The sequence below is a fragment of the Coregonus clupeaformis genome, unplaced genomic scaffold (assembly GCF_020615455.1).
Source record: "Coregonus clupeaformis isolate EN_2021a unplaced genomic scaffold, ASM2061545v1 scaf0345, whole genome shotgun sequence".
In the NCBI taxonomy this organism is placed as follows: Eukaryota; Metazoa; Chordata; class Actinopteri; order Salmoniformes; family Salmonidae; genus Coregonus; species Coregonus clupeaformis.
This window is the reverse complement of record NW_025533800.1, coordinates 124,555-147,744: the sequence shown is the minus strand read 5'-3', so window position 1 is coordinate 147,744 and position 23,190 is coordinate 124,555. Positions and strand designations below refer to the sequence as shown.

The 23,190-nt window shown below is 42.5% G+C and overlaps 1 protein-coding gene across 1 annotated transcript in view; it reads left to right on the top strand.

The window, feature by feature from the left end:
* The window catches only part of LOC121572352 (heterogeneous nuclear ribonucleoprotein L-like), a 55,037-nt gene that overhangs the window by 22,836 nt on the left and 9,011 nt on the right, over positions 1-23,190 (top strand). The window contains exons 2-7 of the mRNA XM_045214957.1: positions 4,790-4,908; positions 7,782-8,019; positions 12,085-12,170; positions 14,282-14,378; positions 14,496-14,568; positions 21,926-21,997. Coding sequence (XP_045070892.1) covers positions 4,790-4,908; positions 7,782-8,019; positions 12,085-12,170; positions 14,282-14,378; positions 14,496-14,568; positions 21,926-21,997 — 685 coding nt within the window. The remainder of the gene's footprint in view (positions 1-4,789; positions 4,909-7,781; positions 8,020-12,084; positions 12,171-14,281; positions 14,379-14,495; positions 14,569-21,925; positions 21,998-23,190) is intronic.

Sequence of the window (23,190 nt, the reverse complement as noted above, 5' to 3'; positions counted from 1 at the left end):
GTGTGTGTGTGTGTGTGAGATTGGGGTTGTGCGCACCTGCGTTAACCTCTTGTGACATTGCTGGCTGCCGTGGATTATTGGCTGGAATAATAGGATGAATCGTTGCTCCGTCACGATTCATCAGTGCCATTTTTAAAGGAGAGAAGAGGCAGACTGAAAGTGTCAGTTGGTGAAAATAGCTTTGTGCATGGGACTGACAAAAGGCACTGTAATGTCTCCTTAGAGCTGGCGGTTACCCATTTGCCTAGGTGAGAGAGAGAGAGAGAGAGAGAGAGAGAGAGAGAGAGAGAGAGAGAGAGAGAGAGAGAGAGAGAGAGAGAGAGAGAGAGAGAGAGAGAGAGAGAGGAGAGAGAGAGAGAGAGAGAGAGAGAGAGAGAGAGAGAGAGAGAGAGAGAGAGAGAGAGAGAGAGAGAGAGAGAGAGAGAGAGAGAGAGAGAGAGAGAGAGAGAGAGAGAGAGAGAGAGAGAGAGAGAGAGAGAGAGAGAGAGAGAGAGAGAGAGAGAGAGAGAGAGAGAGAGAGAGAGAGAGAGAGAGAGAGAGAGAGAGAGAGAGAGAGAGAGAGAGATGAGGGAAATACAGACAGACAGAGTGAAAGAGAGGAAGGAGGAGGAAGAAAGAAATAGTATAGACTATAGACAGGGAGAAAGTATAGATAGAAAGAAATATGTTTAAAAAAAATAGGGAACAAGGAAAGAAAGAAATGGAAGAATGAAAGGTACAGAGAGATACTTTCAGTTTTGAAGACACCCTTGAAAGTTTGGGTAGTTAAAGTAGTGGTAGGTATGCCTGACTGTGTTCAAGTGCAGGCATCAAAAGAAGACAGCTCAGATATTTTCCAAACAGCAGCTGCTCGAGAGCCAAAAAGCGGCTTTTGAAATAGTTTCTATGCTTAATTTTACCCCAGTGAAAAGCACACCACTTATTCTATTATTCGTCATCTGTCTCAACGTGTCATAGAACCGCACAAAAGAAACTTGAGGCTTTCCTTTACCACTGTGACAGGCGACAGTTTTGCATGTTTTTTTTCCCACTCTCCAAGTTCCCGAGCATTAAAGAGATCACCAGGAAAGGGATATGAATATATCAGTGTCTTTACAGGAGCTTGTTGAGCTACACATTGCTTTTGGAATGAATTGACGTTCTTCTTCAGACAAACACCGTCCCTGGATTGCGGTTGTCATTTCTAGAGCTTATTTTAGTTATTTCATTTCCAGAGACGTTTGACTGCGTCCTGATTCTCCACACTTTTCCAAAAGTGTGCACTCACACACTTCCCATCATGGATTTAAAAGCTAATGATTGGTGTAAGCATTGGCTGTAGGGAGTTTCTATCATTGTTAAATCCCTGGAAGAAAGTGTGCAAGTGCACACTTCGGGAGAAGGGTGGTGAATCTTTCTAGAGAGGCTGTGGGTAAGAATGTGGTCAATTGTAAACAAATCTCGTCTTAAGCGCAGTGCCTGTCGGTGAGGATTGAATTTGTCTCTGTGTCTGAAGTAGAGCCGTGTGGGGCTCAGCGTTGTCCCAGAGCGCATGGAGGGCTAGACTAGACAGGGGAGGAATTTGTCGCAACGGACAGCTCCAGTAATGAACCGTCCTGGACTTCTGGAAGAGCTAGCGTCTAACAAAGAAGAGGGCCAAGTAATTGGTTGCCTCAGAAGTGCTGTGGCCCTTGTCAATGCGGTTTCTCAAAGCCGGGCTATGGTGGAAACAAGGCAGCCCAAGTTGTCTTGAGAAATTGGGAGACTGGATGTCAGACGATCTGTTTTGTTGTAGAGCAGACGCTTTGCTGTCTGATTACAATTACTGTTAGCTTATTTTCTTATGTACAGTAGGTCCAGTCTCATCAGGGTGAATTCCCAACATATTGCATCCATTTGGAAGATTATAAGAATGGATGCTATAACCTGTTCACTGCAGCTGCTGTTTTTTTGGTTCATTGTGATTATTTAAAAATCTCATTACTTAAAATCGGCTGAGGTCATTAATTCATTGTGAAGTGGTTTTATAGTAATTTCATATTGGTCTCCCCAATTTTACTCCTCTTGTTTCATAGCGGCTTTTAGTGGATACTTGCTTTTAATTAGTTTTTTTAATGTGCTTTTCCTCATTGTTTGTAATCTGTTATCCAATTTAATTGGAGTCTAAGAAAAGCTTTTTGAATGTACAGCGTTCACTTCGCATATTAATTGTGTCATTTTTAGATATCAGCTTTTGGTACTGTTGCAAGACTTGCATTTACATGGTTGGTCTGTGAAGCATATAAGCAATATTGGCAATGACTCAGAACACTTTTCTTCTTTTTTTTTTCAACATACATATTTGAATCCCTGAATAGCCAGTCCAACATGAATGTATCAGGTGAGCATTCAAATATGGTTTCCCGCTACTTTCAATTCCGCTTGTACTGTCATACGTATAGTCCCGTGTAGCTCTGTTGGTAGAGCATGGCGCTTGCAACGCCAGGGTTGTGGGTTCGATTCACACGGTGGATCAGTATGAAAAATGTATGCACTCACTAACTGTAAGTCGCTCTGGATAAGAGCGTCTGCTAAAATGTAAAAATGTACGTAAGCATTCATTAATTTTCAAACAGAGCTTACAAAGGTGTTGCGCAACAGTTTACAAAGTGATTCTCATGCTCAGCAAGTTGCTATTTCAGAAGTCCTTCCCCCTAAAGGCTTTCATCATTAGCATATTTTCCTCACTTTGAGAAAAGTGTGAAGGCACTGTAAAACAGGTGTGAAGCGCTACTAATTTTAACAGCCTGTGCTGCGATTTAACAACATCCAGCTGCAAGACAAGGACCCACAGTCTGAAGGCTTGCAGTAGAGTTGGGCTTAAATTATGTTACATTTAGGTTGTGTGACAGACAAGGATATACAGTGCATTCGGAAAATATTCAGACCCCTCTATTCCTTTCTCTTATCCGGATATTTCTTTCTCCGGATATTTTCTCTCTTTCACCTCTGAAACCCTCTGAAAATCAGTAGTTCTACTGAGAGGTTCTCAAGTTGTTCGCCTAAAATGAATGAATGAAGTACAGTGCATTCGGAAAGTATTCAGACCCCTTGACTTTTTCCACATTTTGTTACGTTACAGCCTTATTCTAACATTGATTTTTTTTTTTTTATTCTCATCAATCTACAGACAATACCCCATGATGGGGTAAAATGATGATGAAGCAAAAACAGGTTTTTAGAAATGTTTGCAGATGTAATAAAAATAAAAAACGGAAATATCACATTTACATAAGTATTCAGACCCTTTACACAGTACTTTGTTGAAGCTCCTTTGGCAGCGATTACAGCCTCAAGTCGTTTTGGGTATGACGCTACAAGCTTGGCACACCTGTATTTGGGGAGTTTCTCCCATTCTTCTCTGCAGATCCTCTCAAGCTGTGTTAGGTTGGATGGGGAGCATCGCTGCACAGCTATTTTCAGGTCTCTCCAGAGATGTTCGATCGGGTTCAAGTCCGGGCTCTGGCTGGGCCACTCGAGCACATTCAGAGACTTGTCCCGAAGTCACTCCTGCATTGTCTTGGCTGTGTGCTTAGGGTCCTGTTTGAAGGTGAACCTTCACCCCAGTCTGAGGTCCTGAGTGCTCTGAAGCAGGTTTTCATCAAGGATCTCTCTGTACTTTGCTCCTTTCATCTTTCCCTCGATCCTGACTAGTCTCCCAGTCCCTGCCACTGAAAAACATCCCCACAGCATGATGCTGCCACCACCATGCTTCACAGTAGGGATGGTGCCAGGTTTCCTCCAGACGTGACGTTTGCATTCAGGCCAAAGAGTTCAATCTTGGTTTCATCAGACCAGAGTATCTTGTTTCTCATGGTCTGAGAGTCTAGGAAGAGTCTTGGTGGTTTCAAACTTCTTCCATTTAAGAATGATGGAGGCCACTGTTTTTCTTGGGGACCTTCAATGCTGCAGAAATGTTTTGGTATCCTTCCCCAGATCTGTGCCTCGACACAATCCTGTCTCTAAGCTCTACGGACAATTCCTTCGACCTCATGGCTTGGTTTTTGCTCTGACATGCACTGTCAACTGTGGGACCTTATATAGACAGGTGTGTGCCTTTCCAAATCATGTCCAATCAATTGAATTTAACACAGGTGGACTCCAATCAAGTTGTAGAAACATCTCAAGGATGATCAATGGAAACAGGAGCTCAATATCGAGTCTCATAGCAAAGTGTCTGAGTACTTATGTAAAAAGGTATTTCTGTTTTTTATTTGTAATACATTTGCTAACATTTCTAAAAACCTGTTTTCGATTTGTCATTATGGGGTATTGTGTGTAGATTGATGAGGAACATAAAAAAAAAATCAATTTTAGAATAAGGCTGTAAATGTGGAAAAACTCAAGGGGTCTGAATACTTTCCGAATGCACTGTATTTGCCTTCCGGTCTGTAAATGGCCCTCGTGTCAAGGAATCTGAAGAGGCTGAATTTCCTTAGGCCTCAAGAATGAGTTAAATAAAACAATTATGATTGTAGTCATTCAAACCAGACCAAATCAAACATTGCTACAAAACACAAACAAATTCACTATAAACATGCAGAAAACAGTGTTACAAGAGAACATGCGATTTCACTCCTTGTACACTCTAACAGCATGTCAAAGGCACTAAGTGCCGATGCTGACGATGACTTTGGTGTTTGGTTGCATTTACGTTATGTTAAACCTTCTTGGCTGTGAAAGCGGCCTTCGTATGTATCCATGTGGTATACCTCATTTGACCTTTGACCTTTCAACCCCATTTGACCGCTGTCCCCCCTCTCTCCTCCAGGACAATGGGGAGGATGCCCACAGGATCGCCCCCTCTCCGGTGGTCCACGTGCGGGGGCTCTGTGAGTCTGTGGTGGAGGGGGACCTGGTGGAGGCCCTGGAGAAGTTTGGCAACATCTGGTAGGTGATATTTCTTGTTGTCTGTTCTGCTTTGATGGACATGTGGCAATCTTTTGCCTCATTTCCATTACATGGTTGCATGTGCATATGATTATTTTAAATGTACTATATTTTAAATGTACTACACTGTAGTGCATTACATAACTGTATTCATAGTTCAGATTTGCACTTACTGTAACTCAGTTTTCACTTACCAGGAAGAGCCAACTACTATATTACTATACATGTTAGTTAGTATTCTAATACTATTATGCGTCTGAGCAGCTCACTGATTGAACGCATCAACAGAATGTATTGAGATGCATATTTTTTCCCTGTGTGCAGTTTGATTGTTTTTCTGCAACAAAGCCAATGGGATTGGAATCTTTGTCCTGTAAGAATACAACTCCCTCTTTCTGGATTTTTTTATCTCCCATTGCCATTTCTTCAGTGTTGGAAATCCATTTTTAATGCATTTAAATGCAATAACAATCTCCCGGTTATCATATTTCTCGTAGAAAATGACCATTAAGGGCTTGGAAAACCTGAATGTATGCCATTTCGGACAATTTTTTATTTTTAGCTCATGTCTGTCCTCTAAATTGCCTGCTTTTAACATCAGACCACACATGTTTACTCAAGGGTATAAGTGCTCTGGGGACAAACATGATAATGATACTCTTATTGCATGGGACTGCCTGGGGAAGTCTCATTTGAGCCACACACAACGGGGAATACACAGCAGAGGCTTATTTGCAGAGACCCTTCACGTTCACTTAGAGAATCACGAACGTTTTGATTTGAAGTCGAGGTGAATTTGGGTGAAATTTGGAAAAAGACAATGACCCCGTAGACGCACTCAAGTTGCTCAACTGATATACAACGCATTCGGCACAACGGTTGTGACACAAGGGAGAGTTTTTCTACACAAAAGTATTGATACACACGTTTTGTGGAGACACTGCACAATGGTTGGGTAAACGTTTTTATGCAGACAAACTCTCCATTGTATCACAAACATAGCAGTTGTATCACAACCATTGTGTAAAAATGCGTTGTACATCAGTTTTACAACCTGAGTGTGTACGGGGCCAATATGCCTGGGATTATTGTAAATATCTTCCTGCCACCATCCATCCCAGTGTCACTTGATATTTCCGTAACTCGGGGGGTCGCCGCTTTGAGGATATTATGGGATGTGGATTTGATTGCAGAGGACTTGACTTGTGCGCTGGTAGAGTACGTTTCCCAGTGCTGTAGTCGGAATTGAGATCAGGCAAGGGTATTTTTAGGTCGGTGCAATATCGATATACTGTAGGTCTCTGAGTACGCCACAGGCAGACATATTGTGACACGGTGAACGTGAGCTGTCAGCTCCACTCAAACAGTAGCTTCAAGGACAGCATTCACATTAGAATGATGGGGAGGCTTTATTGTGCAATGCTATTTATGGGGGTGAAGAGTGTGCTCTGTCTGCAATTTAAGTAGTGCATTATCTGGTACTTTTTGTTGTTGTTTAAAAAACAATAAGGTATATATATTTTTTGCCTGCGGGTATAATGCAGTTATAATGCAGAGATGACCACCTTCTAATGTCTTATAAACACAATCATTCAATACCAGCCATTCTTAGTAGTAGTATAATGTAAGATACTAGCTAGATGAATAGTTGTTGACTGTAAAATAAAGCGTAACCAGGGGGACATTTTATTTTTTACTAATGTTGAACTCTTTCTAGTTCAACAAAAATAGAATGTGTGGTGAATAAGCAGCACATTTAAGAGAGGCGAGAACTTACATAGAGTTTGGTTTCTATCTGCCGTGTTAGAATCTCTCCACAAATGTTGAGTTGCAAAGCAATTACATCAGTTTGGTTTGAGGTTCTGTTAGACGAGACAAATTCTCACACGAGCATCTACTTTTAGAGTCTGTATAAGAAAAACATTGAGTGATCTAACTAGGGAATTGGGGAGCTAAAATTGAATATGGGCCACTGAGTGAAACACTGGCTAGGTCTTCAGTGTGTGGGGATTCTTACTGTGTATGAATGCTGTCTCTGTTTCCCGTGGCAGGATGTAGTTGATTCGTGAATGCTGATTCTGATTGATATGATTGTTGCCAAAGGAGAGCTGTGTAAAGAGATATATTAGACGTAGGGCTTGTTGCTTACTAATTCTAAAGTTATGAGGATGATAGTATGGTTGTGGATTGAACATCAATGGAAGAAGGTTTCTTTCTTTTAGGGAGGTTTTTCCTTTTGCTTGCTTTTTGGGAGGCTGAGTGACTGTAAAGCACTTTGTGACAAATGTTGTAACCATTGTTTTTTGGGTTGTTGTTGTTGTAAAAAGGGTCATAATTTTCTTTGGATTGATTGAGAAGTACGAACATGGATTGTTGCTTGACAATCAATAAATGTCTGTAACATGACTGAAACCAGGTTTGTTGATTGATTTGTTGATTGATTTAATTTATTAGATCACTAAAAGTAGCAGGCTGCTCCAGCCGGTGACAACATTACATGCAACATTATTGAGGATAAAGCCCTAAGGCTTATTTCCATTGTGGTTCTCTTTGGAAGCAAGATGACGGGTAGTTTCAACTTAGTTTACACTATCACTGTTTTCAACAGATATTGCATCACAGTCTGATTTTTTTGTCGAGTGTCGCATAGCATCCAAAAAAAAGGGAAACCTTTTCTCTGTCATGAGACAAAATAACGAAACTCGCACGACAATCGTGTGTCGTATTCTATAGATGTAATCTCAGAACCCATAACCACATTTCATGCTAGGTAGCTATCAAAATGTTCTACATTTCATCGGTCACCAGAGATCAGCCTCGATGTTGTAGTGGGTTACTAATTGTGTCTTTGTCATTGGGTCTTCCTTTGACAGCTACGTCATGATGATGCCGTTCAAGCGCCAGGCGCTGGTGGAGTTTGAAGCCATGGAGAGCGCCGACCAGTGCGTGACATGCGGCACCAACGAAGCGGTCTACATTGGCGGCCAGCAGGCCTTCTTCAACTACTCCACCAGCAAGAGGATCACGCGGCCAACTAACGCCGATGACCCCAACAGTGGCAACAAAGTCCTGCTCCTGTCCATTCAGAACCCTCTCTATCCCATCACCACTGTGAGTTCATGAACTTCATGCCAGTTCAGTGCAATGGTTGAGTTTACAATGTTGACAATAGTTTAGATCACTATGGTTTAGTTGACGATGGTTTAGTTTACAATGGTTTAGCTTTCAATAGTTTAACTTACGGTAGTCAACCCACTGGGCACAAGCTGGTTAAATCAACGTTGTTTCAACATCATTTGTTAACATATTGTGATGTGGAATCTACGTGGAAAATACATTGGATTTGAAAAATGTCATCAACAGTTGTTTTGAGGGGTAACATTTCAACCACAGGATTATGTCATCATGGTAACCAATTTTCAACATAGACAAACCTTGTATAAAATATGTTGAATTTGTACCTTTGAAACAACTTCAGATCTTCAACCTAATACCCACTATAAGAAAAAAAACAATAGGCTGGGCAACATCTCTTACTGGACAGTTGATCTATTTACAGCTATTCCTTCGGTCTCCCATCCAGGGTTTTAACCAAGCCCTGCTTAGCCTTGATATTTGTCACTGACTATTACCATAATATATAATAATATATATGCCATTTAGCAGATGCTTTTATCCAAAGCGACTTACAGTCATGCGTGCATACATTTTACGTGTGGGTGGCTCTGTGGGTGGCCCAGGGAATCGATCCCACAATCCTGGCGTTTCAAGCGCCATGCATTACCAACTGAGCCATACAGGACCACTTTGTTGGCGCCGCATGTCACGCACTGGTCGGCGCTCTCCATGGCTTCAAACTCCACCAGCGCCTGGCACTTGAACGGCATCATCATGACGTAGCTGTCAAAGGAAGACCCGATGACAAAAACACAATTAGTAACCCACTGCAACATCGAGGCTGATCTCTGGTGACCGACGAAATTTAGAAAATGTAGATAGCTAACTAGCATGAAATGTGGTTATGGGATCTAAGATTACAGCTATAGAATACGGCACACGATTGTCGTGCGAGTTTAGAGATTCTGTCTTTACCAATGTGCTATCGTGAGAATGATTGTTGAGAAATCTCACTGTTGCTATCAAAGTCATTCCAAAGGGTAGGTTCACAGAGCAAATTAAATGTAACCATACTGTATCAATCATTCTGTATATCATCAATGATACTATTTAGGCCTATATAGCATTTGGGAAGTAATCAACAGCTATTGTTTAAATTCAGCCAAGGATTCAACTAAAAATAGACAATACATATAAGCCTAGGGTTTCAAGCTTTGGTTGATTTGAAATGGAATCTACAAGTGAATAATAAATATGTTGGTTTCACGTCTCCATCTCAACCAAAATTAAAAGTTGAAGAATAGGTTTAAATCAAATAAAACTGTATTTAAAGTTAATTTAAAGTTTGATTTGGTTTACTATTCTTTAACATATATTGTTTGGTTGAAATGGAGAAATAAATTATTAATTTGTTGACAAACTGGAATTGAAGCGAAACTCAGTGGCACAGATGGTGCTATCCAAGCAGAATATGCACCTCCTTCAAAAGTGGATATTTGGTTGTGTTGACAACCAAACACAATTCAATATCACTTTTGCAATATGGTAAATAGCCTATTAACTTGTCGACAAGTTAACAAATTATATGTTTGATTCTCGTCTCCATCTCAACCAAAAATTAAAGTTAAAGAATAGGATTAAGCCAGTGGCCCAGATGGAACTATCCAAGCAGTAGATACAGTGGCTTGCGAAATAATTCACCCCCCTTGGCATTTTTCCTATTTTGTTGCCTTACAACCTGGAATTAAAATTGATTTTTGGGGGGGTTTGTATCATTTGATTTACACAACATGCCTACCACTTTGAATATGCAAAAAAAATTTGTGTGTGAAACAAACAAGAAATAAGACAAAAAAACTGAAAACTTGAGCGTGCATAATTATTCACCCCCCCAAAGTCAATACCACTCGAGTGTTGCTTTAGCAGTATGCTTAGGGTCATTGTCCTGCTGGAAGGTGAACCTCCATCCCAGTCTCAAATCTCTGGAAGACTGAAACAGGTTTCCCTCAAGAATTTCCCTGTATTTAGTGCCATCCATCATTCCTTCAATTCTGACCAGTTTCCCAGTTCCTGACAATGAAAAACATCCCACAGCATGATGCTGCCACCACCATGCTTCACTGTGGGGATGGTGTTCTCGGGGTGATGAGAGGTGTTGGGTTTGCGCCAGACATAGCGTTTTCCTTGATGGCCAAAAAGCTCAATTTTAGTCTCATCTGACCAGAGTACCTTCTTCCATATGTTTGGGGAGTCTCCCACATGCCTTTTGGCGAACACCAAACGTGTTTGTTAATTTTTTTCTTTAAGCAATGGCTTTTTTCTGGGCACACTTCTGTAAAGCCCAGCTCTGTGGAGTGTACTGCTTAAAGTGGTCCTATGGACAGATACTCCAATCTCCACTGTGAAGCTTTGCAGCTACTTCAGGGTTATCTTTGGTCTCTTTGTTGCCTCTCTGATTAATGCCCTCCTTGCCTGGTCCGTGAGTTTTGGTGGGCGGCCCTCTCTTGGCAGGTTTGTTGTGGTGCCATATTCTTTAAATTTTTTAATAATGGATTTAATGGTTCTCCGTGGGATGATCAAAGTTTCAGATTTTTTTTATAACCCAACCCTGATCTGTACTTCTCCACAACTTTGTCCCTGACCTGTTTGGAGAGCTCCTTGGTCTTCATGGTGCCGCTTTCTTGGTGGTGCCCCTTGCTTAGTGGTGTTGCAGACTCTGGGGCCTTTCAGAACAGGTGTATATATACTGAGATCATGTGACAGATCATGTGACACTTAGATTGCATACAGCTGGACTTTATTTAGCTAATTATGTGACTTCTGAAGGTAATTGGTTGCACCAGATCTTATTTAGGGGCTTCATAGCAAAGGGGGTGAATACATATGCACGCACCACTTTTCCGTAATTTATTTTTTAGACTTTTTTGAAACAAGTTATTTTTTTCATTTCACTTCACCAATTTGGACTATTTTTGTGTATGTCCATTACATGAATTCCAAATAAAAATCCATTTAAATTACAGGTTGTAATGCAACAAAATAGGAAAAACGACAAAGGGGATGAATACTTTTGCAAGGCACTGTAGATATATCCTTTAAATGTTGATATTTGGTTGCATTGTCAACCAAACACAATTCAATATTACTTTTGTAATACAGTAAATAGCATAATGTTAAGGCTATCTTACAAACTAATATAACAGTATTTATTCAACCTTAAAATGAGTAACACATCCATGGTTACATTTTGAGGTTACTGTAACAATAAATGTCTTCTTATGTAATCATAGAAAGCGTTCAGGGTCGCAGGTCTGTAGAAATCTTTGCAATTGCAATAATAATCTGTACAAAATCTCAAACGGCATTGATCATTTCCACCATGTATTTAATGTATTCTCAGGTAACTGCAATCCAGGTCATGTGATTGTGCTATTAGATCAAGCACAGTGATAACACATTAAGTTGTTGTATCTAAATAAACGAATTTAAATTATTTATTATTTTAAACTATTTAAAATATTTTAGTTCACAATGGTTTGGCTTACGATGGTTTAATTCTTAATGTTTTAATTCATGATAGGTCTGCTTATGATGGTTTGTTTATGATGGTTTAGGATACAATGCTATGGTTAAGTTTGCAATAGTTCAGCAATGGTTTTGTTCACAATAGTTTACATTGTTTAAGTTCACAATGGTTTAACTTTACAATGGTGTTGCTTATGATGATTTAGTTTACAACGATTTAGCTTGGATTTCCCGAAAGCCTTGTAGCTAATGTGGCCATGTTATTTATCTCAACAACCCAGCTGCTCAGCCACAAGAGAGTAACGTAAAGTCTCAAATGGATGTTTAACTGACAGCCAATCTTCTATCCATCAACAAATATAATCAAAAGAAGCAAGAATAAATACTTTTCTACTTGTGGTGTTGGTCTGGGTCATCGAGGAAAATACCACATGAACTACTAAGCTTTCAGGAAACTCACCCCTGAATTGTTACTTATTATTGTGTTCATTATGGCATTAGTCAGAACCCAGTCATTGCTCTTCTGTCTTCTAGGATGTTCTATACACAGTCTGCAATCCCATAGGCAACGTGCTGCGAATTGTCATCTTCAAACGCAATGGAATCCAGGCCATGGTGGAATATCCTTTCTGGAGTCAAGATGGGCTACTGCAGGCGTGTGTGCGTGCGTGTGTGTGTGTCCGTGCATGCACTGTAGATGCATGTCTATGTGTGTGGATTCAGGAGTCTGTCTGTATGAGTGATTTTGCGTAAGAGTTCTGTGTATGTCTCCCTGTGGGTTTGTATGAGTATACACTCCTACATTAGTATAGTAACAAACACACACACACAAACACTCAGGCTGTAAAAAGGTTCAGAATGTCGGAAGCAGTGTGTGTGCGTGTGTGTGTTTGTGTGTGTGTGTGTGTGTGTGTGTGTATGACTGTGTGTGTGTGTGTGTGTGTGTGTGTGTGTGTGTGTGTGTGTGTGTGTTATGACTGTGTGTGTGTGTGTGTGTGTGTGTGTGTGTGTTATGACTATGTGTGTGTATGACTGTGTGTGTGTGTGTGTGTGTGTGTGTGTGTGTGTGTGTGTGTGTGTGTGTGTGTGTGTGTGTGTGTGTGTGTGTGTGTGTGTGTGTGTGTGTGTGCGTGTGTGTGTATGACTGTGTGTGTGTGTCTATTATGGTTTGCACACCTCCAGTATGTGAAGTGGGTTAGAGGCCCTATTTCAACCTTCTCTTCATTACGCAAGCCTTATATCAGATTAACAACCTATGTAATAATTAGCATGTTGTAGGCCAGTCCGTGCATGCAGTTCTGGAGTGTGAACCACATTTGTGTTCAGTTTTGGTATTTTCTTGGAAAACATTATCAACAATGGGAAACTTTTTAACTGATATAATGAAGTACTGATAAACCTAGTTCATAGTAATTTGATAACTAATTCCCACATTGTTCCCTTATTTATAGTCACATTGTAACACTATGGGCCTCTGTTTATATTTACTGTCTAGCATTATAAAACATTTCACTTTGTCCCCAAGTGGGCTCATTATGTGGATCATGTACAGCAGGGTTCTTCAATTCCGGTCCTGGAGGGCCGAAACACTTCTGTTTTTTATTTCTACCTGGTAGTTAATTGCACTCACCTGGTGTCCCAGGTCTGAATTAGCCCCTGATTAGAAGGAGAGGATGAAAAACAGAGGTGTTTCGGCCCTCCAGGACCGGAATTGAAGAACCCTGATGTACAGCAATCAGTTTCTAAAGTTTCTTGTTAATGGTACCACTAGGAGCAGAGATTGGCCAATTGAAAATCAGGAGACAAGGGATTGTGTCACTGTTGTGTCAGGTTTGGGTTTTATGGGAGATGGATGCGTAAATCCCCTGTTTTATTGCCACTGGGATGTGGTTGCTGCGGTAATGGGGGTTTCTAAGGCACTCTGTGTTGCATGTGTGTTTGATCTGATCTGTGGTGTGTTCCAATGGGTGTACCATCACATACTGTATTTGATCATATAATATTTTAAGACATAGGCTCAAGAAGCGAGAAATAGAAGACAATTTGGCCCACCTCGATTAGATTTCAATGCTATTATATTAGCACAACCATTTTGGACCTTTTTATGCTGTTAGGTTTTTATAGTGATTTTTTACTACCTAATTTGCATAACGATCTGCTCGTCTGCATTTTACTGGAACCAGAGCAGATTGATAAGATTTCATGATGGTTAGAGTCACTCAGCCCATTGTGTAATTGTGCTTTAGAGTAGCTGTAATCAGCTCAGTCACTGCCAATAAGGTTCTAGAATAGGGCCTTGTTCAAATACTCTTCAAATGAATCCTTCCTTCCTCCCTTCTTCAACTAATCACTGATTTGACATGAATGGATTGATGTAAGCAAGCTTTCCATTGTATTGCACCAATTATGCCATGTCAGATCAGTGATTACAAGAAAGCGAGGGAGGAAAGATGCTTTTTAGGAGGATTCGAACAGGGCCCTATTCTATTACCTAATCTGCAATTGCTGAGCTGATTACAGCTTCTCTGAAGCAGAATTACATTGGGCTGAGTGACCCAAGAGTATGCAAACAGCCTTAGTCGTCTGTAGGGTGGCTTGTGGTTCTTGCTCCATCTCCTATGTTATTGCCTTCTGGTCATTGTGATTCTACACTGATCTACTCTGTTTGCCACACAAAGTTTTGAATTCCACTGAGATCCTCCCGGTTGCTCTTCCTTAATGGTGTCGCCACATTTGAAACTGTGAAAAACGCCCAGAAGGCGAAATCGGCTCTCAACGGAGCAGACATATACTCCGGCAGCTGCACCCTGAAGATCGAATACGCTCGGGTAAACACACATACTCACAAACCCACATACACACACAGTGCTCACACACACTCCACCAGCATCCCTGTGGACCCCTAACACACATGCAGCGGTGCTCTGCTCTCTCTCCCCATGCAGCCCACGCGACTCAACGTCCTCCGCAACGACAATGATAGCTGGGACTACACAAAGCCCTTTCTCGTCAGGCGAGGTACGATATCCTTCCTTCTCTGCTGAATCTCTTCCTGTACTAGGGTTGTATGCATTAGGTAGCAAACTGAAGAAAACGGACTGGAACAAGGAGAGACTACCTGGACTTGTCCTGTAAAAAAACGCTCATTGTAGTTCTCTGTTGCAAAACGTTTTAAACCATTCTCAGTTGCATGCTCTAATGAATACGACATTTGTGTTTGTGCGTTGTGTGTGTCACAAATATGGGGAGCAGAGCAACCCGCAAATCTGTAGCCGTGGTTGTCAAACCATTTCAAAACCCTTTCAACCTTCACACTCCTACAGACACATAATCAGTTGAAATGGGCTGTGACAAGAAATGAGTTCCGCCATTGTGGTTTTACATTCATTCCTTAAAGAGCGGCCATGAATCTCAACTTGCCAGTTCGTCTGTTGTTTTCTCTTCAACATTAGGCCTCAGTCTTTGTCCCTGCCTCTTCATTGCCTTACTAAAATGAGCCAAAATAGCCTCTGTTAAAAAAGATTTGTTCTCTTTCAGTCGTTCGCACTTGTTCCATCAGAGAACATTGGTTACATACATATCCTTCTGTTTTACGTATTAATTGTCAATAGAAATGTCAGATTTTGCTGATGATGGGCACACTGTCTGTGTACCACTTCAAATCAAATCAAATCAAACCAAATGTTATTTGCCACATGCGCCGAATACAACAGGTGTAGACATTACCGTGAAATGCTTACTTACAGCCCTTAACCAACAATTCATTTATTTCTTAATAAAAAAGTAAAATAAAACAACAACAAAAAAGTGTTGAGAAAAAAAGAGCAGAAGTAAAATAAAATAACAGTAGGGAGGCTATATACAGGGGGGTACCGGTGCAGAGTCAATGTGCGGGGGCACCGGCTAGTTGAGGTAATATGTACATGTGGGTAGAGTTAAAGTGACTATGCATAAATAATTAACAAAGTAGCAGCAGCGTAAAAAGATGGGGTGGGGGTGCAAATAGTCCGGGTAGCCATGATTAGCTGTTCAGGAGTCTTATGGCTTGGGGGTAGAAGCTGTTGAGAAGCCTTTTGGACCTAGACTTGGCGTGCGGTAGCAGAGAGAACAGTCTATGACTAGGGTGGCTGGAGTCTTTGACAATTTTGAGGGCCTTCCTCTGACACCGCCTGGTATAGAGGTCCTGGATGTCAGGAAGCTTGGCCCCACTGATGTACTGGGCCGTACGTACTACCCTCTGTAGTGCCTTGCGGTCGTAGGCCGAGCAGTTGCCATACCAGGCGGTGATGCAACCAGTCAGGATGCTCTTGATGGTGCAGCTGTAGAACTTTTTGAGGATCTGAGGACCCATGCCAAATCTTTTCAGTCTCCTTAGGGGGAATAGGCTTTGTCGTGCCCTCTTCACAACTGTCTTTGTGTGTTTTGACCATGATAGTTCGTTGGTGATGTGGACACCAAGGAACTTGAAGCTCTCAACCTGTTCCACTACAGCCCCGTCGATGAGAATGGGGGCGTGCTCAGTCCTCTTTTTTTTCCTGTAGTCCACAATCATTTCCTTTGTCTTGGTCACGTTGAGGGAGAGGTTGTTATCCTGGCATCACACGGCCAGGTCTCTGACCTCCTCCCTATAGGCTGTCTCATCGTTGTCGGTGATCAGGCCTAACACTGTTGTGTCGTCAGCAAACTTAATGATGGTGTTGGAGTCGTGCCTGGCCATGCAGTCATGGGTGAACAGGGAGTACAGGAGGGGACTGAGCACGCACCCCTGAGGGGCCTCCGTGTTGAGGATCAGCGTGGCAGATGTGTTGTTACCTACCCTTACCACCTGGGGGCGGCCCGTCAGGAAGTCCATGATCCAGTTGCAGAGGGAGGTATTTACTCCCAGGATCCTTAGCTTACTGATGAGCTTTGAGGGCACTATGGTGTTGAACGCTGAGCTGTAGTCAATGAATAGCATTCTCACATAGGTGTTCCTCTTGTCCAGGTGGGAAAGGGCAGTGTGGAGTGCAATAGAGATTGCATCATCTGTGGATCTGTTGGGGCGGTATGCAAATTGTAGTGGGTCTAGGGTTCCTGGGATAATGGTGTTGATGTGAGCCATGACCAGCCTTTCAAAGCACTTCATGGCTACAGACGTCAGTGCTACGGGTCGGTAGTCATTTAGGCAGGTTATCTTAGTGTCCTTGGGCACGGGGACTATGGTGGTCTGCTTGAAACATGTTGGTATTACAGACTCAGTCAGGGACATGTTGAAAGGTGGTCTAGAGTTTTTTTCCCTCTGGTTGCACATTTAACATGCTGGTAGAAATGAGGTAGAACGGATTTAAGTTTCCCTGCATTAAAGTCCCCGGCCACTAGGAGCGCTGCCTAGTGTTGTAGCTTGCTGTTACTTTAGCGGCCCCTACTGCTCAGTGCTGCAGGTCAGAGTGGGTATGGCCCAGTCGTCACTGTCTAGTACAGGGTTTCCTAAACTCGGTCCTGGGCCCGGGTGCACATTTAGATTTTTGCCCTAGTACTACACAGCTGATTCAAATACCCAACTCATCATCAAGCTTTGATTATTTGAATCAGCTGTGTAGTGCTAGGGCAAAAACTAAAACGTGCACCCAGTGGGGGCCCTAGGACCGAGTTTGGGAAACCCTGTTCTAGTAGTACCTTCACTTTATAATCACAAATTGTATTTTATCCACTAACCCCAATCTTATATTATCCAGATGTGTTTGCATTCTTAGTTAGGAAGAGAGACATCTGATTGAATTAAGTCCTGATGGTGTATACATACTCTAAGAAGCAAATAGATATTTTATTGCAACCAATCAATCCCTTTTTACATCAGCAGTTGTCACAAAGTGCTATACAGATACCCAGCCTTAAACTCCAAAGAGCAAGCAATGCAGATGTAGAAGCACAGTGGCTAGGAAAAACTCCCTAGAAAGGAAGGAACTGAAGAAAAAACCTAGAGAGGAACAGTCTCTGAGGGGTGGCCAGTCCTCTTCTGCCTGTGCCGGGCGGAGATTATAACAGTACATGGTCAATTAGGCCAGATCGTTTTTCAAGACATTCGTAGATGACCAGCAGGGTCAACAGTTTAACACCTCAGGAGTAAATGTCAGTTGGCTTTTCATAGCCGAGAAAGGATTCGAGTATCTGTGAAAACAGATAAATAACAGATATATTCATAGTCGCACGTTTCGTCACAATATTGTTTTGAATGTTCGTTTTAGGACTGATGCCCAGCTGAGCATTCTACTCAATGCAATCTCAATGGATGCTGATTTTGTCGAAAGTGCATTATTGTAGCTTTGAAACCCGATTTCAAAAGGAGGCAAATAATTTGTAGGACAAGCTTTTGTCAAATTGTCAAAGACTCCAGCCACCCTAGTCATAGACTGTTCTCTCTGCTACCGCACGGCAAGCGGTACCGGAGTGCCAAGTCTAGGTCCAAAAGACTTCTCAACAGCTTCTACCCCCAAGCCATAAGACTCCTGAACAGCTAATCATGGCTACCCGGACTATTTGCACTGCCCCCCCACCCCATCCTTTTACGTTTATGGAAACATTGGATGTTTTTATCTAATACAGCCAGTCTTTGAAAAATAAAAGCATTCATTTGGTGCGAAAAGTGCAAATCAATCCCAGAACAACAGCAAAGGACCTTCTGAAGATGCTGGAGGAAACAGGTACAAAAGTATCTATATCCACAGTAAAACGAGTCCTATATCGACATAACCTGAAAGGCTGCTCAGCAAGGAAGAATCCAGTGCTCCAAAACCGACATAAAAAAGCCAGACTACGGTTTGCAACTGCACATGGGGACAAAGATCGTACTTTTTGGAGAAATGTTCTCTGGTCTGATGAAACACAAATAGAACTGTTTGGCCATAATGACCATTGTTATGTTTGGAGGAAAAGGGGGTCACTTGCAAGCCGAAGAACACCATCCCAAGGGTAGCAGCATCATGCTGTGGGGGTGCTTTGCTGCAGGAGGGACTGGTGCACTTCAAAAATAGATGGCATCATGAGGAAGGAAAATGATGTGGATATATTGAAGCAACATCTCAAGACATCAGTCAGGAAGTTAAAGCTTGGTCGTAAATGGGTCTTCCAAATGGACAATGACCCCAAGCATACTTCCAAAGTTGTGGCAAAATGGCTTAAGGACAACAAAGTCAAGGTATTGGAGTAGCCATCACAAAGCCCTGATCTCAATCCTATAGAAAATTTGTGGGCAGAACTGAAAAAGTGTGTACGAGCAAGGCCTACAAACCTGACTCAGTTACACCAGCTCTGTCAGGAGGAATGGGCCAAAATTCACCCAACTTATTGTGGGAAGCTTGTGGAAGGCTACCCGAAACGTTTGACCCAAGTTAAACAATTTAAAGGCAATGCTACCAAATACTAATTGAGTGTATGTAAACTTCTGACCCACTGGGAATGTGATGAAAGAAATAAAAGCTGAAATAAATCATTCTCTCTACTATTATTCTGACATTTCACATTCTTAAAATAAAGTGGTGATCCTAACTGACCTAAGACAGGGAATCTTTACTAGGATTAAATGTCAGGAATTGTGAAAAACTGAGTTTAAACGTATTTGGCTAAGGTGTATGTAAACTTCAGACTTCAACTGTATACAATATCAATGTCCCCACACCAAATATTATAGCATTACACAATGCTCTAAAATAGAACCCTTGGTCTCTGATTTTGAAGCTCTCATGTACTGGGGAAGCTTCAACAATATGAGGTGCCGTAGAAAGACTACAGCCCATAATCATATTAATATCAATGGGAGCATGGTTTTTAACCAAGCAGAAAGCCTGCCTTGTATGACTTGGGTTTGATTAAACATCCGTTGGACGGTGTGATTGACACACCAGCCCCGATTCCCATTCTCTCTCCACAAATGGAGGGTAAACAATGTCTTATCACCCACAATCCAGGGCTGCTTTCCAATCGATCGCCTTGCCGTGTATTGGATTTGAAGGTCTGTTTGACTTTCAAGGACTTTTTGGCGTAGAGTTGAAGGTGTGTGGTCAGCTTCCAATTGTTTTTATTGACCGGAGGAAGGAGAGAGACAAGCAACTAGAAAAATAGCAAGAGGCTGAAAATATAATGCTGACATGAAAAAAGGCTGAATAATAACGGTTTGGAAGCCCTTTAGTGCAAACAGAGAAAACTGAAAATAAAACAGCCCCACACAATCCTATTTAGCCGCAGACGGTAAATGTAAATCCTAATCAGCTTGCATTTTGGGGAAACTGAAATGCTATATTCGCACTTGAGGCCCTTACCATATCAGATGCTCTTCAAAAAGGATTTGTTCGGTGTATATACAGTAGCTTATTATACAAACATAGAGAAGGACAGCCTGTAAATAGATAGAATAGATGTATGCCTTATTAAACATTTTGCTAAGACACGAGAGACATGTCATGTGTGTTCCACACATCTCTTACCCCTTATCGTTAAAAACCGTTTCACAGTATAATGTTTGTCGCTCTATAGTTTATTTATTTATTGATCCCCTAAGTACTCCCAGGTTTATGTGGGCAGATACAATTTCGATAGATTTATCCCAACTACTGGGATGACGTCATAGTCAGAGGCCTCTCTCTCTCCTCTCCTCACTCTCTCCCCCCTCCCTCTTTCTCTCTCTCTGCCGCTCTGTCAGGTGAATGGCGAACCTGTCGGCTCAGCGCAAGCATCAAGGTCACTCCTCCTCTCCTCTCATTTAATCCTTCTCCTCTCCCCTCTCTTTATGGTTTCTGTACAAATATGGCAACCTACCAATCCCACCGGTTCCTACCCGCCTAACTGCTCATTTTGTACCAATTAGCTTAGCTCTGCATGAGCTCGGTCCCCCGTGGCCCGCGGGAGCTGGCGAGAGGAAGGCACGCGTTCTCGTTTCACTCAGCGCCGCACCTTCCGTTTGTGTCTGCGCGTGCAGCACCAGTTCTCTCCCGCATTGTTGAAATTAGACTTTGAAATGACGTTCAAATGATGTAACACAGGTTGAGTCGTTGGTGCGTGTGCACACACACACACACACACACACACACACACACACACACACACACACACACACGCAGTCTGGCACACACACTTCTCTCAAGTCCTCAGTGTAACAGGGTTCACTGAGTTGATGATTGTGCATATGTCATTGAAATACTCACGCCACCAACTCCACCAACACCTCTAAAATGTTAATGAACCCTTTCATTTTAGATGACGTTTGTTTGATGAGTAAGGGATGCAGTGAGGTAGCCTGGTCCTATATCTGCTTGTGCTGTTCACACAAAGCCCCATAGAGGTATACAGAACAAACAGATATAGGACCAGGCTAACAATGACAGAGGCTGTTTCCAGCAATGCTCCATATAGTAGTCTGTAACTTGATCGGGACACCTTACATAAAAACAATTACATTACACATGCTTCGGTTTTAGTTCGAGTGCACCCCAATGGTGGAACAAGCTCCCCCACGACGCCAGGACAGCGGAGTCACTGACCACATTCCGGAGACACTTGAAACCCTACCTCTTTAAGGAATACCTGGAATAGGATAAAAGTAATTATTCTACCCCTCCCCCACCCCCCCATAATAAAAAAAAGTGGTTGTCCCACTGGCTATCATAAATTGAATGCACCAATCTGTAAGTCGCTCTGGATAAGAGCGTCTGCTAAATGACGTAAATGTAAATGTCTGTCTGTGACTCTGTGAGTAAGCTGCAAAAAGATAGGCTAAAAAATACCTTTGTCTTTGTTCTGTTTGTCCTTTTCCTGGTGCACAGTAAGAGGATTAGGTTAGAAGGGTGCTTAATGTACCTTTTTTCAATGCGTTTTCCCTCATATCTGGGTCAATGTTTCCACCCGAGGCCATTGAACTGTAACTGTGACATTTTAACTGTCATTTTAACACACCCCTCTTCCCGAAAAAATACGGTTTTATAATTCCTCTGCAATTCAACCAGGCTCAGTCAGCCAAGGAAGAGAAATTTGTCATTTGAAGTGAAAGGACAACTTTGAACCAAAAGTGTCTAGTTTTGCTGTTGTACCAATTACCAAAAGTGTCAAGTAGTGTCTAGCTGTTACTAAATCTAATCTGCTTGCGTAGCGTGGTTTTATGATTTATGGCGTGCAAATGTGTGTGTGTGTATGTGTGTGTGCGTGAGTTTGTGTGTGTGCGTGTATGTGAGCGTGTGTCAGTCTTGTGTGTGTTAGTCCCATGTGTGCGCGTGTGTGTGCATGTGTCTGTTAGTCCCCGTGTATATGTGAGTGTCTGTGCATTTTGAGTGGGTGGAGGTGCAGTTGGCACCTGGCGGCTTTGTCACTTTACAGTTGCCTTTCACTGTGTATCCTGTCTGTGTTGCAGAGCGAGGGAAGGGGAGACAACGCCAGGCCATTCTGGGAGAGCATCCGTCCTCCTACAGCGACAACGGCTATGGTCAGTGAGAGCTCTTTCTCTCTTTTTGTCTCATGTTTCTCCCTCACACGCACACACACACTCCCTCTCTCTTTATCCCCTCTCATTCTGACTCATCTCTCTTTCTCCGTCTCTCGCTCCCTCTCTCAGCATCTCTCTCTCGGTCCCTCTCTTTCTGTCTCCTCATCTCTCTCTTCTTCCACCTTCCTTTCTCCCCGCATCTCCCTTTCTCTTTATCCCTCTCTCATCACCTCTCTCTTTCTCCGAATTTCTCGTTCTCTCTCTTTCTCATTCTATCTGTCTCACCACGTCTACAGTATCTCTTTGCTCTCCCATCCCTCTCTTCATCCATCCATCCATCTCTCTCTCTTCTCTCTCTCTCTCTCTCTCTCTCTCTCTCTCTGTGACTGTCATTGTGCAGCTGGGCTTTGGGGATCCTGTAATTAAGCTCTGTCACCCACAGACACTTACATCTGGAGGAGATGGTGGAGGTTGGGTGGATGGAAAAACATGGGGGAGGAGGGGTGGTGTCTGCGGATGTGTGTGTGTGTCATACAGTCATTGGTGTGCATGTGTGTGTGTGTGTGTGTGTATATGTGTGTGTCGGGGGTTTGGAAAGAGTGTGATGATGTGATGTGAGCGGCCGCTCTTGAAGGCACTTGGTAATTAGCGAGATCTGCAGGGGAAACAGGGTGCAGTGGTGTAGAAAATGGTCTAGGACCTTTTTTAGTACTGCTGGAATTGTTTCTCCTTCTTCATGGTGGGCTGGGGGCTGAGGGGGGAAGTTTGCACTGTCATCTCAACCATCCCAAATAAGGTCCTCCTATGTCTGTGGCAGCTCTCGCACTCTCTCTATATTTCTCTCTCTCTCAGCCCCCTCTGTCACTCCCTCTCTCTCACACACACTCTCTCACTCTCTTTCTCTCTCTCTCTCTCTCTCTCTCTCTCTCTCTCTCTCTCTCTCTCTCTCTCTCTCTCTCTCTCTCTCTCTCTCTCTCTCTGCCCGCCTCTGTCTCTCTCTCTATCGCTTTCTCTCTGCCCCCTCTGTCTCTCTCTCTCTCTCACTCTATTTATTTTTCTCTCTTTCACTTTCTCTCTCTCCCCCTCTCTATCTTTTCTCTCTCTCTCTCTATCTCTCTCTTTCTCTCCTGCCCCCCCTCTCTCTCTCTCTCTCTCTCTCGCTCCCTCTCTATTTCTCACTTTCTCTCTCATCG